Raw genomic sequence first — 13,535 nt, forward strand, 5'->3', positions numbered from 1 at the left:
CACTTCACACTTACCCTGTTTGAACTCCATCTGCCACTTCTCAGCCCAGCTCTGCATTATATCAATATCCTGTTGTAATGTACAGCAACCTACTACACTATCCACAACACCACCAACCTTTGTATCGTCAGCAAACTTACTAACCCACCCTTCCACATCCTCATCCAAGTCATTTATAAAAATCACAATCTTGAGAAAGGAGTATTAGCTAAAGCACAGCGTTATGCCTAGGATAGTATCCCTCCCATGGTACAGCCTTTTGAATCCTGTGGCAAGCCATGTTCTCCTTGGATTGGTACTAAGATGCTGCAGGATCAGGGACGATCCATCATACGCTAGAAAATAAGATAAGATATCTTTATTGGTCCCATGTACATCAAAACACACAGTGAAATGCATCTTTACGTAGAGTGTTCTGGAGGCAGCCTGTAAGTATCACCACTCTTCCGGCGCCAACATAGCATGCCCACACCTCCTAACCCATACGTCTTTGGAACATGGGAGGAAACCCACACAGACACAGGGAGAACGTACAAACTACTTACAGACAGCGGCGGGAATTGAACCCGGGTCGCTGGCACTGTAACAGTGTTATGCTAACCACTGCACTACCACGCCTGCCAGTACAAATCCTGACGTGGAAAGCAGGAACGTTGTTGTGACTAACTGAAACCTTGTCAAGCAAAATTGGACACAGCTAACTACACAATTAATCAAAGTAATAGGCCTGAAGGAGCATTTTTAAAAGGGGAGAGATAAGAGGCAGAGAAGTTTGGGGAGAAAATTTCAGAGTTTAGAACCTTGGAACAGAAGGCACAGCCACCAGTGATGGAGCAATTAACATTAGGTATGATCAGAATTGGAGGAGCACAGAGATCTCAGAGGGTTATTATGGGTGGAGGGGATTACTGAGGTAAGGAGAGGCAAGACTCTGGAGGGATGTTTGAACAAGGATGAGAATTTTACGTCACATCACTTGACTAGAAACAAGTGGCGATCAGCAAGTGCAAGTGATTATGTTTTTTATTTATTTGTTCATTGGGGGCAGACATGGCTGGATAGATCAGCAAATTATTAGCCATTCATAGTTATCCCTGAGCAGAGAAGGCTGTTAAGAGTCGATCACACTGGTGGGTCTGGATTCAAATGTTGGCAAAAATGGCACATTTTCTTCCCTGGTAACAATAGAGAACTAGCTGTCCAATTGCCAGCAGCATTGTGGCAGCTGTTATTGAAACAAGCTTTCTTTAAATTCCAATTTCTTTATTTAATTTCTCAAATTTATATTCCCGACTGTCATGATGGGATCCAAACTATGTCATTTGATCAATGTGCAAGGGTGAGAATTCAGTTCCTAACTGCCGCACTACAGGTCTCTGGTTAGGGTGTGGGCATTGGATTTTTGATTACCTCCAATGTGTGGAGCTTAGAATGAGGGAGACCCACCAGAGGTGGATTGGAGCTGCAGGCTTCAGTGAGTTGAGGCAGAACAAAGTCAGGCAACAGTCTTTATGTATTCACTCTCATTAATCCCACACTCAACTTGGCACAGCCTGCTCCCGGCTAAGGATGAATAACCTTGGGGTGCTGGTAGGGGAGGGCTATAATCTAACTGGCAGCAGAAAGGTAACATAAGGATGTGGTGCCCAAATTATGAGGACAGAAAAGGTATAGTAGGCTATGGACAAGTGCTGGAAAATGAGATTAGCATAGACAGGTACTTGATGGTTGGCATTAACAATGATGGGCCGAAGGGCCTGTTTCTGTGCTGCATGACTCTGAGTAATGGATTTTTACTCGAATTTGATTTCTCCAAGTATCTTCCCATCGCTATGACATGCCGAGTGTGGATGCAATTGAAGTGATTAGTCCTGCAAGCTCTCCAGTACAGTCACAGGAGAAGCCTGAATCTTTCCAACAGGAGATACACAAGCCTTCCCAGGGAGATGGTAAGTTCTAGTCTATATTCTTCATTTCCTCTCTCTTTTGCTACTTCATTTACATATTCACACCTTTAACTGCACACACTTGAGTGTACCTTTGCAAGCCTAAATGTCCTTGTACGCATATATTATAGATACAGACACAAGAGACTGCAGATGCCAAAATCTGGAGCAAAAAACAAACTGCCAGAGGCACTCTGCAGGTCAAGCAGCATCTGTGGAGGCTACTTCACCCAATAAGTCCTCCACCAGTTTGTCTTTTGCTCTATATGTATGGATTTCTGTGTGTAGGATGCTCCTCTAGCCCAGTATGGATTAGCTTACTCACTATATACCTGTGACTAGGCCTGAAACGATGCTGTTCGGTGTGCCTTGTCCACACATAGAAAACGCAGAAAATAAGAGCAGGAATACACCATTTGGCCACTTGAGCCTACTTTGCCATTTACTATGATCATGGCTAATCCTTGATCTCAATACCATATTTCTGTTCTCTCCCTCTTCCCTTGATGCATTTTGTATCTAGAAACATTTAGCTACTTCTTAACTATATTCAGTGAAGATTTCCAAAGGGATAGAGAATTCCACCCTCTTATTAAAGAAATTTCTCCTCATTTCAGTCTTAAAGGTCTTACTCCATATCCTGAGATAGGGTCCCCTCATTCTAGAAACCCCAGCCAGGGGATATCTTCCTGTATCTGTCTTGTCCTGTTAGAACTCAGTGGATCCCCTCTCATTCTTCTAAACTCTAATGAATACTGGTTTAGTCAATCCAATCTTTCAAATGACAGTTCCGCCATCCCAGAAATCAGCCTGGTGACCCTTTGTTGTTCTCCCTCTAGGATATGTCCTGCCCCAGATAAGGAGATCAAAACTGCACATAATACTCCAGTTGTGGTCTCATCAAGGCCCTATATAATCCTTGCTCCTATATTCAAAATCTCTTGCACTGAAGCCCAACATGCCATTTGCCTTAATTGCTTGCAACCCCAGCACCAGCTCCATCTGCCCATCATCTACCACCTCACCTGGTTCTACCTATCACCTACCAGACACTGCATCACCCCTCCCTCTCACCTCTTTATATTGGCTTTCTCCCCTCCACATTCTCAAAGCAGGGTCTCGACCCAAAACGTCAACCATCCCTTTGTCTCCACAGATGCTGCCTGACCTCAGCTCCTTCTAGCATCTGCAGTCTCTCTTAACCCCTGCATGTTTGTTTTCAATGACTGGTGTAGAGAGGTAGTCAAGTCCCTTTGTACATTAATATCTCGCAATCTATCACCATTTAAACAATACTCTGGCTTCCTGTTTTTTTCCACCAAAGTTGATTTCACATTTATCCCCCTTCTACTGTATCTGCCCATTCCTTTAGCTCGTCTAAATCATTTTGAAGTTTTTGTGTAGCCTCCTTGCAACCTCACCCAGTTTAGTGTTATTGGCAAACTTAGAAATATTATATTCGATTCCCTAATCAAAATCATTGTCCTTTGTTGTGAATAACTGACGCCATAGAACCATAGAACCATACAGCACAAAACAGGCCCTTCGGCCCACCATGTTGTGCCGTCCATCAAACCACCCTCACACTATCTAAACCTTTCCTCCTGCATATCCCTCTATCTCACATTCCTCCATGTGCCTATCCAACAAACTCTTGAACCTGTCCACTGTATCTGCCTCCACCACCACCCCAGGCAGTGCATTCCATGCACCAACCACTCTCTGGGTGAAAAACCTCCCCCTGACATCTCCCCTGAACCTCCCACCCATAACCTTAAAGCCATGCCCTCTCATCTTGAGCATTGGTGCCCTGGGAAGGAGGCACTGGCTGTCTACTCTATCTATTCCTCTCAATATTTGACAATATGACACCTAAGCATTGATCTCTGCAGTATCCCAGTGGTCACCATCTATCATGCCAAGAAAGTCCTGTTTATTCCTATTTTCTGTTTCCCGTCTGTCAACTAACTTTCAATCCATGCCAGTATAATAAACCCAATCCCATGAGCTTTAATTTTGCTCACTGACCTCTTATAGGGGACTTTATCAAAGGGCTTCTGAAAATACAAATACCAAGATCTATTGGTTCCCCCTTATCTATTCTATCATTTATATCATTAAAAAGCTCCAGTAGATTTGTCCAACACAATTTTCCTATTGAAGGCCACTATCCCATATGGCTTCCTAAGGACATTATCTACTTGTGGTGCCACTTCAAGGATCTGTGGACTTGTACACCAAGGTTTCTCTGTTCGTCAGTTCTCCCTTGGACCCTACCATTCATAGTGTTTGTCAGAGCCTCATTAGTGCTTCCAAAATGCACGACCTCACATTTGTCTGGACTAAACTAGTTTGGCAGGGGGATGGGAACCCAAGTGATAGGTCAGAGGATGGGGCAGTTGGTGTGCAGGTTGATGCAGCGTGTAGAGAGACTGTGAGAAAGGATAGGCAGTTGATAGGGCAAAATTGCAGTCAGTTGGATGGGTTGAAGTGTGTCTATTTTAATGCAAGAAGTATCAGGAAAAAGGATGATGAACTTAGAGCATGGGTCAGTACATGGAACAACTGCTGAGGGTGGTGGTTGAAGGGACTTATTCGGACTGGAGACCTGTGAGTAGTGGTGTTCCGCAGAGATCTGTACTGGGACCTCTGCTGTTTGTGATGTACATAAATGACCTAGATGAGTATGTTGATGAATGGGTTAGTAAGTTTGCAGACGATACCAAGATTGGTGGAGTTGTGAATAGTGTAGAAGACTGGTGACAGATACAACGTGATATAGATCAGTTGCAGATGTGGGCAGAGAAATAGCAGGTGGAGTTTAACCCGGATAAATGTGAGGTGTTGTACCTTGGTAAGACTAATGTCAAGAGGCAGTGCACTCTTAAGGGCAAGACCCTTAACAGTGTTGAAGAGCAGAGAGACCTTGGGGTGCAAGTCCATGACTCATTGAAGGTGGTTGCACAGGTAGACAGGGTGGTTAAGAGGCTTATGGAATCCTTGCTTTCGTTAATCGAGGTATTAAGTCAAGAAGTTATGATGCATCTCTATAGAACTCTGGTTAGGCCGCATTTAGAGTATTGCATGCAATTCTGGTTACCTCACAATAGGAAGGATGTTGAAGCTTTAGAGAGAGTGCAGAGGAGGTTTACTAGGATGCTGCCTGGATTAGAGGGTATGTGCTATCAGGAGAGGCTGGACAAACTTGGGCTCTTTTCTCTGGAGCAGCAGAGGCTGAGGGGTGATCTGTTGGAAGTGTTTAAAATTCAGGGGCATAGGTAAGGTGGACAAGCAATATCTTTTTCCCATTATTGAGCGATCCAATACCAGAGGGCATGCATTTAAAGTGAGAGGGGGTAGGTTCAGAAGAGACGTGAGGGGTACGTTTTTTACTGAGAGAGTGGTGGATGCCTGGAATGCATTGGCTGATAGCGTGGTAGAGGCAAATTCATTGGGGGCTTTTCAGAGGGGCTTGGATGGGCACATGAATTAGAGGGATATAGGCATTCTGTAGGTAGGAGGGAATAGCTAAGTTGGCACAACAGTGTGGGCAGAAGGGCCTGTTCTGTGCTATACTGTCCTATGTTCTATGATGTTGTGGCCATTACAGAGACTTGGCCATCACAAGGGCAGGAATGACTGCCGGATGTTCTGGGGTTTAGGTGTTTCAAAAGGGACAGGGACGGAGGTAAAAGAGGTGGGGGAGTGGCATTGCTAATCAGGGACAGTATCACAGCTGTAGAAAGGGAAGACATCTTGGAGGGGTCGTCTACTGAGTCAGTGTGGGTGAAGGTCAGAAACAGGAAGGGAACAATCACTCTATTGGGAGTATTCTATAGATCCCCCCCAAAGAGCAACAGAGACACTGAGGAGCAGATCGGGAGGCAGATTTTGGAAAGGTGCAAAAATAAGAGTTGTTGTCATGGGTGATTTCAACTTCCCTAATATTGATTGGCATCTCCTTAGTGCAAAAGATTTGGATGGGGTGAAATTCGTTAGGTGTGTCCAGGAAGGATTCCTGACAATATGTAGACAGGCTGACTAGAGGAGAGGCCACTCTGGATCTGGTACCAGGCAATGAACCTGGTCAGGTGTCAGATCTCTTGGTGCGTGAGTATTTTGGAGACAGTGACCACAAGTCCCTGACCTTTACCCTTGCCTTGGAGAGAGATGGGAGCAGACAGTATGGGAAACACAATGGAAATGTGGCGGTTGTTTAGAGATCACTTGCATGGGGTTCTGGATAGGTTTGCCCCATTGAGGCAGGAAAAGGATGATAGGGTGAAAGAACAATGGTTGACGAGATGTGGAATATCCAGTGAAGAGGAAGAAAGAAGCTTACTTAAGGTTTAGGAAGCAACGATCAGACAGGGCTCTTGAGAGTAACAAGGGAGCCAGGAAGAAGTTTAAGAATGGAGTTAGGAGAGCTAGAAGGGGGTATGAGAAGGCCTTGGCGAGTAGGATTAAGGAAACCCCAAGGCATTCTACTCATATGTTGAGAACAGGAGGATGACTAGAGTGAAGGTAGGACCAATTAGGGATAGAGGAGGAAACGTGCCTGGAGTCGCAGGAGGTAGGGGAGGTCCTTAATGAGTACTTTGCTTCAATATTCACCAGTGAGAGAGACCTTGACGTTTGTGAGGACAGCGTAAAACAGGCTGATAAGCTGGAACATGTTGATGAAAAACATTAGGATAGATAAGTCCCCGGGGCCGGACAGGATATATCCCAGGATACTACAAGAAGTGAGGGAAGAGATTCCTGAGCCCTTGGCAATGATCTTTGTATCCTCACTGGCCACAGGAGTAGTGCCAGGTGATTGGAGGGTGGCAAATGTTATTCCTTTGTTCAAGAAAGGGAATAGGGATAACTTTGGGAATTATAGACCAGTGAGTCTTACTTCAGTGGTGGACAAATTATTGGAAAAGATTCTTAGGGACAGGATTTATGAACATTTGGAGAGGCATAGTCTGATTAGGGATAGAAAGCACTGCTTTGTGAGGGGCAGGTCATGCCTCACAAGCCTGACTGAATTTTTTGAGGATGTGACAAAACACATTGAGGGTAGAGCAGTGGGTGTGGTGTTTATGGTCTTTAGTAAGCGTTTGATAAGGTTTCCCCAAGATAGGCTCATCCTAAAGGTCAGGAGGCATGGGATCCAGGGTAACCTGGCTGCGTGGGTTTGGAATTGGTTTGCCCATAGAAGACAGAGTGTGGTTGTAGATGGAGTGTATTTTGCTTGGAGGTCGGTGACCTGTGGTGTTCTGCAGGGATCTGTTCTGGGGCCCCTGCTCTTTGTGATTTTTATAAATGACTTGGATGAAGAAGTGGAAGGTTGGGTTAGTAAGTTTGCAGATGACACAGAGGTTGGTGGTGTTGTGGATAGTGTAGAAGGTGATTGAGGGTTACGACGGGACATTGATAGGATGCAAAGCTGGGCTGAGAAGTGGCAGATGGAGTTCAACCTGGAAAAGTGTGAAATAATTCACTTTGGAATGGCAGGATTCTTAGCAGTCTGGAGGAACAGAGGGATCTTGGGGTTCAAGTCCATAGATCCCCCAAAGTTGCCGCACAAGTTGATAGGGTTGTTAAGAAGGCGTATGGTGTATTGGCCTTCATTAGTCGGGGGACATGAGGTAATGTTGCAGCTCTATAAAACTCTAGTTAGCCCATACTTGGTGTATTGTGTTCATTTCTGGTGTCCTCACTATAGGAAGGATGTGGAAGGTTTAGAAAGGGCGCAGAGGAGATTTACCAGGATGTTACGTGGATCAGAGAGCATGTCTTATGAGGATAGGTTGAGCGAGCTTGTGCTTTCCTCTTTAGAGAGGAGGATGAGAGGTGACCTTATAGAGGTGTACAAGATGATGAGGCATAGATTGAGTGGACATCCAGAGACTTTTTCCCAGGGCGGAAATGGCGAACATAATTTTAAGGTGATTAGAGGAAAATACAGGGGGGATATCAGAGGTAGTTTTTTTTTACACAGAGAGTGGTGGGTGCATGGAACGCACTGCCAGGGGTGCTGGTAGAGGCAGATACCTTAGGGACATTTAAGAGACTCTTGGATAGGCACATGGATGACAGAAAGATGAAGGGATATGCAGGAGGGAAGGGTTAAATAGATCTTCGAATAGGTTAAAAGGTCGGCACAACATCATGGGCCGAAGGGCCTGTGCTGTGCTGTTATGTTCTAAACTCTATCTGCCATTTCTCATCCCATTTCACCAATACATCAACATCACCCTGTAGACTGAGGCTGTTCTAACTCCACCAATCTTCGTGTCACCTGTAAACTTACTGATCATGCCACCTACATTCACATCCAAATCATTCGCCTAGATTACAAACCGATGGAGGAAATTGTGGACTTTCATTCCTGAGCAGGAAAGATAAGGTGGAATCTGAAAAGAATTTGAGTATTTGCATGTTTTAAAGGTGAACCAAATGCTCGGATGTTTGATGCAGCCATGAGTCGATACAGGATGATGCAGAAATCTCCATCGCCGCAGCAGCCACCATCCTCACAGGCTGACAGCGTGTATCCATCTGTTTCTAACACTCAAGTTTCCAAAACACACAAGTTGATCACTCTTGCTGACCACATCCACGTAAGTAAAGCAGCCAGGCTGCCTTTTGTACATGTGTACAATCGCATTTCTGTGATTTCATGACAGAAGTTCATCTGATGATTCCTAATTCATCTGTAGTATGTGCTTGGCCCACCACGGTTCGCCTCTGATCCTTGCCCAGCCCTTGGACCCCTAACGATCCCTCAGTGGACGCCGGTCTATTGCACCCCCTCTCCTCCTCCTTCCCCTGCTCCCTCCCTCCCAGGCCTCCCTCTCCCTGCCCCTCCCTCCCAGGCCTCCCTCTTCCTGCCCCTCCCCCACCCCACACCCCCATCCCATTCTCACACCCTCCCCCTCAGCCTCGCCCATCCTTTCCCCCAGTTTGCCCTCTTTCACCCCCTTCCCCTTTTCCTTCCCTCCAACTCTCTCTTCCCTCGTTTTCCTCCCAGTGACATTGTTAATGGTTGGTAAATAAAACCATTTGCCTAACTGCTCATTTTTTGCTTTGTCTTAAACCAGTGAACAGTGTATATTTACTGGAGATTTTGGTTCTAAAATACTTCTGATGTTTTTTTTAGCATATTATCACCCAGGACTTTGCCCGAAACCAAGCCAGCAGCCCATTATCGCAGCAGCCTCCAGTGTCCACTTTCCAAACTGCATCAACAGTGGCCTCTAACCGAGGAAAGGTTTCCACCCATTACAACACAGACTCTCAGCCCCAGAACAGTCAAACTACCCTTCATCAGAGGCCACCATCTCGGGTCTCCCCTGAGAATCCAACCGAAAAAGGCAGAGGGAGGTAAGCAAGCAATTTGGGTAATACATTATGTAGAGCATTAATACTAGAGAAACAAAAGACTGCAGAGGCTGGAATCTGGATGAAAAACATGGTGATGCTGGAGGAACTCAACAGGCCAGGCAGCATCCATGGAGAAAAGCAGGCAGTCAGTGTTTTAGGTCAGGACCCTTCTTCAGCACTGAAGATAGGAAAAGGGGAAGTCCAGATAATAGGAGGGAAAAGTAGAGCAGTGATAGGTGGACAAAAGAGGGGAGGTGGGGTGGGTACAAGGTGGTGATAGGTAGATGCAGGTAAGAGATAATGATAAGCAGATGCGGGGGAGGAGGGGAGAGCAGATCCATAGGGGATGGGTCAAAGGTCAGGAGGAAAAAAGGGTAGACAAAAGAGAGAGAGGCTACGAAAAAGAAGAAAAGAAGAGGCGCGGTTGGGGGGGAGGGGGAGTTGAGGGGATTACTTAAAGTGGGAGAATTCAATGTTCATGCCGTTTGGCTATAAGGTTCCAAGATGGAAAATGAGGTGCTGTTCCTCCAGTTTGCGTTTGGAATTCCCTCCTGGCAGTGGAGGAGGCCAAGGACTGACATATCAGTCATGGAGTGGGAGGGGGAGTTGAAGTGACCAGCAACGGGGAGATGTAGATCACGGTTACGGACAGAGCGCAGGTGTTCTGCGAAACAGTCACCTCGTCTGCATTTGGTCTCGCCAATATAAAGGAGGCCACACTAGGAGCAATAGATGATATTAGGGAAGGTGCAGGTAAATCTCTGTCTCACGTGAAAAGACAGTTTGGGTCCCTGGATGGAGGTGGTGTAGGGGCAGGTGTTGTACCTATGGCGGGGGCAGTGGAAGGTTCCCGGGGTGGGAAGGGAGGAGTGAACTAGGGAGTCGTGGAGAGAGCGGTCCCTGCGAAAGGCAGAAAGGGGTGGGGTGGGGAAGATATGCTTGGTAGTGGGGTCCTGCTGGAGTTGGTAGAAGTGGTGGAGAATGATGTGTTGGATATGTAGGCTGGTAGGATGAAATGTGAGGACAAGGGTTCCCTATCCCTGTTGGGTCTGGGAGGGTTGGGGGTGAGAGCAGAGGTGCGGGAAATGACAGAGATATGGGTCGAGCTCTCTCGACCACAGTAGGGGAGAAGCCACAGTTAGAAAAGAAGTTGGACATCTTGGATGTCCTGGAGTGGAATGCCTCATCATGGGAGCACATGCGGTGGAGGCGGAGAAATTGAGACAAAGAGATTGCACCCTTGCAGGAGACAGGGTAGGAGGAGCTGTCATCGAGGTAGCTGTGAGTGCCAATGGGTTTATAGAAGATGTCAGTGGATAAGGAATCTCCTGAGATGGAGATGGAAAGATCGAGGAAGGAGAGAGAGGTGTCAGAGATAGTCCAAGTGAATTGGAGAGCAGGGTGAAAATTAGTGGCGAAATTTATGAAACTGTCCAGTTCTACACGGGTACAAGAGGTGGCACCAATACAGTTGTCGATATAGCAGAGAAAGAGTTGAGGAATGGGGCCGGAGTAGGCTTGGAACAGAGACTGTTCAAAGAAGCCAGTGAAGAGGCAGGCATAGCTGTGGCCCATGCGAGTGCCCATGGCTATGCTCTTGGTCTGTAGAAAGTGAGAGGAATCGAAAGTGGTTTAGAGTGAGGACAAGTTCAGCCAGGTGAAGGAGAGTGTTAGTGGAAGGGGAAGTTCTGTCTCTGTTCGAGAAAGAAGCAGAAGGTGGTGAGGCCATCCTGATGGGGAATGGAGGTATATAGGGACTGGACATCCATGGTGAAGATGAGGTTGTGCGTGCCGGAAAACTTAAAGCTATGGAAGAGTTGGAGAGAGTGTGATGTCTCATGGATGTGGGTGAAGAGGGGGGACAGGATAGTGTTCAGGTATGAGGATATAAGCTCAGTGGGGCAAAAGCATGCGGAGACAATAGGTCTGCTGAGATTTTGGGGAGAAGCAGGCAGTCCTAGGTTGCAGGACTATCATGTTGGTAGCTATGGGGGGAAACGTCCCGAGGTGATGAGTTCAGTGATGGTGCGGGAGATAATGTCCTGGTGGTCCTTGGTGGGGTCATGGTTCAGGGGTAGGTAGGAGGAAATGTCCGAGAGTTGGTGTAGGGCATTGTTTAGCTATTCATCCTGCTCACTAGATTAAAAGTGCACATTTGTCAGCACAAGTGGAACATGGGTTTAATCTCACTGTGCATGAGGCAAGAATTGTCAGCAACAATCCGTGCCCCACTGATGCAGTGCCTGAAGAATCTCTTGGCATGTGGTCGCTTTTTTGTTGTATTGCTTCCAACCTTGTATTTGCTGTGTTGGAGACTAAAAACTAGGAAGCTCACGTTTGCACCTTGACAGCAGGTTATCTCAATGACCTGGAAATCACTGTTTAATTGCTGCTTTCAGACACGCTCATAGCTCCCGGTTCCTGCACAGGCTTCATTGCCAAATGATGCAGAGCAACACTGCACAGAGTACTTACTGGGTGCTTATCCTGATTATCTTGCCTCTTTACCTATACAGACAAGATAATGCAAGAGAAATTGGAGCTTTATCAATAGAATGATATTAAAGTGGAATGCCAATGAAACACAAGTGTCAGGAATCGTCTGTGCCTCTCTTTTGTGCAGAACCATGCTGGCAGGGGCTAGGGTCAGGCTTCCACTTTGCTTCTGTGTCTTTGGGTCTGAGATACCACTGAGTCTGTTAAGACTAATGGGGATCTTTTCCTTATCACACACAGGCCTGGGAAATCCCCAGAACGAAGCCATGTTTCATCAGAACCTTATGAGCCTATCTCTCCACCCCAGGCCCCTGCCACCCTAGAGAAGCAGGAGAGTGTAGTACAACCTCCTCAGCGAAGGGAAAGGGAAGCAGAGCCCACTGAACAGAGGTAGGTGAGAGTGTGGAGAGTAGGCCTTCCAGGCTTCCTAGTCCTTTTCCCATGCACATCTGTTTCAGCTGCTGTTTGTTATGAAATTTGAACATGAATTTCACTTAGCAGTCATCTTATTTTTAATGGACTGACCAAATTTAGATTGTGACATTCAATGGCAAATTTTTAGTAAGAATGCTTTGATAATTTTTAATTTGTTGCATTTTCGTCTGTCTTGGAATCCCTATTTGTTTCCTTTTTTTGTATCTGTCCGATTCTTATCCCTGAAATGTGGCATATTGAGATTGTGGAATTCCTACAATTCTTTGCTCATATTTTCTGCACACTGTTTCTCTGTCTTGGCTTGCTTTTCCAACCAGAGGTTCTGCCATGGTCTTTCTTCCTGTCTGCACTCAACTTAATCCTTGACTCTCCAAGTTTACCTCTATTGTACTTAATATATCAGTTTATCTAGAGAGTTTTTTGTTGATGTTAGAGTTAAACGAGAACCTTTGTTAGTGAAGGCAGGGTAAGTTTAAGGGAATTGTGGAGACGTAGGAGAAGCAATTCTCAAGAGGTTGAACTGCAGAGGGTTGTGTAGTTGCACGTCCAGTGCAGGTGTGAAGCAGATGAGATAGAAACTCCTTGACTCCTTTGAGGGCAAAGGTCAAAGCAGTGTACAAATTGTAAATTTTTGAGAAAAAGCAAACCTGACTTTGAAGCCTTTTGAATGTTGCTGGTGTCCAGTTCCCCACAGTTACTGCAGTGTATCAGTTTGACCTCTCACCTTTGCCCTCCTGCAGGCTACCCCCAAGTAATGAATGGCTTCCGATGCCGTTGCTTGTGCGAAGAGGTCGTGCCCCAGATTCTGCTGCAAGGTACTGACTGCTTAAACCTCCCGGGTGTGAACTAATATTTAATGCAGTCAAGCTGTAATGTGTGTGAAGGCAGTGCTGCCAAGGTGATAGGATTCCCATCCTCTGCACTTACATTCCTGATGGAGAAGGCTAAACTAGACAACATCAGGATAAGGAAATGCCCCCTTCCTCATTATTTCTGACCTTTCCAACATCTAGAAACAACAGTGGCAGTAAAAAAAAAAGAGACCATTGCATGGTAGTTAGTTTTTGAAGTCTTTGCAAGTCAGGTACAGGTGCAATTTAGACCTTGCAGCTTTTTCCATAGTTGGCAGAATCACATTCCAGGTAGCTGAATTTCTCAGTAATGTTGGAGCTCCTTTGATGCCACAAATCTGAGAAGCAAATCAGCAGACAAGGGCTTGGCTGCAGTAACCCATCCCAGTCACCAGAAACCACTGTTGTCCAGTACTGGAATGTCAGACCAGAC

General features: G+C 46.0%; 1 protein-coding gene across 11 annotated transcripts in view; it reads left to right on the top strand.

The window, feature by feature from the left end:
- Positions 1 to 13,535, top strand: part of ncor1 (nuclear receptor corepressor 1) — a 288,134-nt gene that overhangs the window by 253,887 nt on the left and 20,712 nt on the right. For 7 of the 11 annotated variants that reach the window (XM_052035511.1, XM_052035515.1, XM_052035512.1 and 4 more), the window contains 5 exons: positions 1,818 to 1,949; positions 8,385 to 8,557; positions 9,097 to 9,320; positions 12,057 to 12,206; positions 12,992 to 13,066. In XM_052035511.1, the coding sequence (XP_051891471.1) occupies positions 1,818 to 1,949; positions 8,385 to 8,557; positions 9,097 to 9,320; positions 12,057 to 12,206; positions 12,992 to 13,066 (754 nt within the window). The remainder of the gene's footprint in view (positions 1 to 1,817; positions 1,950 to 8,384; positions 8,558 to 9,096; positions 9,321 to 12,056; positions 12,207 to 12,991; positions 13,067 to 13,535) is intronic. The other 4 variants (XM_052035517.1, XM_052035522.1, XM_052035520.1 and 1 more) reach the window with 3 other exon arrangements.

This window comes from Pristis pectinata, chromosome 21 (assembly GCF_009764475.1).
Source record: "Pristis pectinata isolate sPriPec2 chromosome 21, sPriPec2.1.pri, whole genome shotgun sequence".
In the NCBI taxonomy this organism is placed as follows: Eukaryota; Metazoa; Chordata; class Chondrichthyes; order Rhinopristiformes; family Pristidae; genus Pristis; species Pristis pectinata.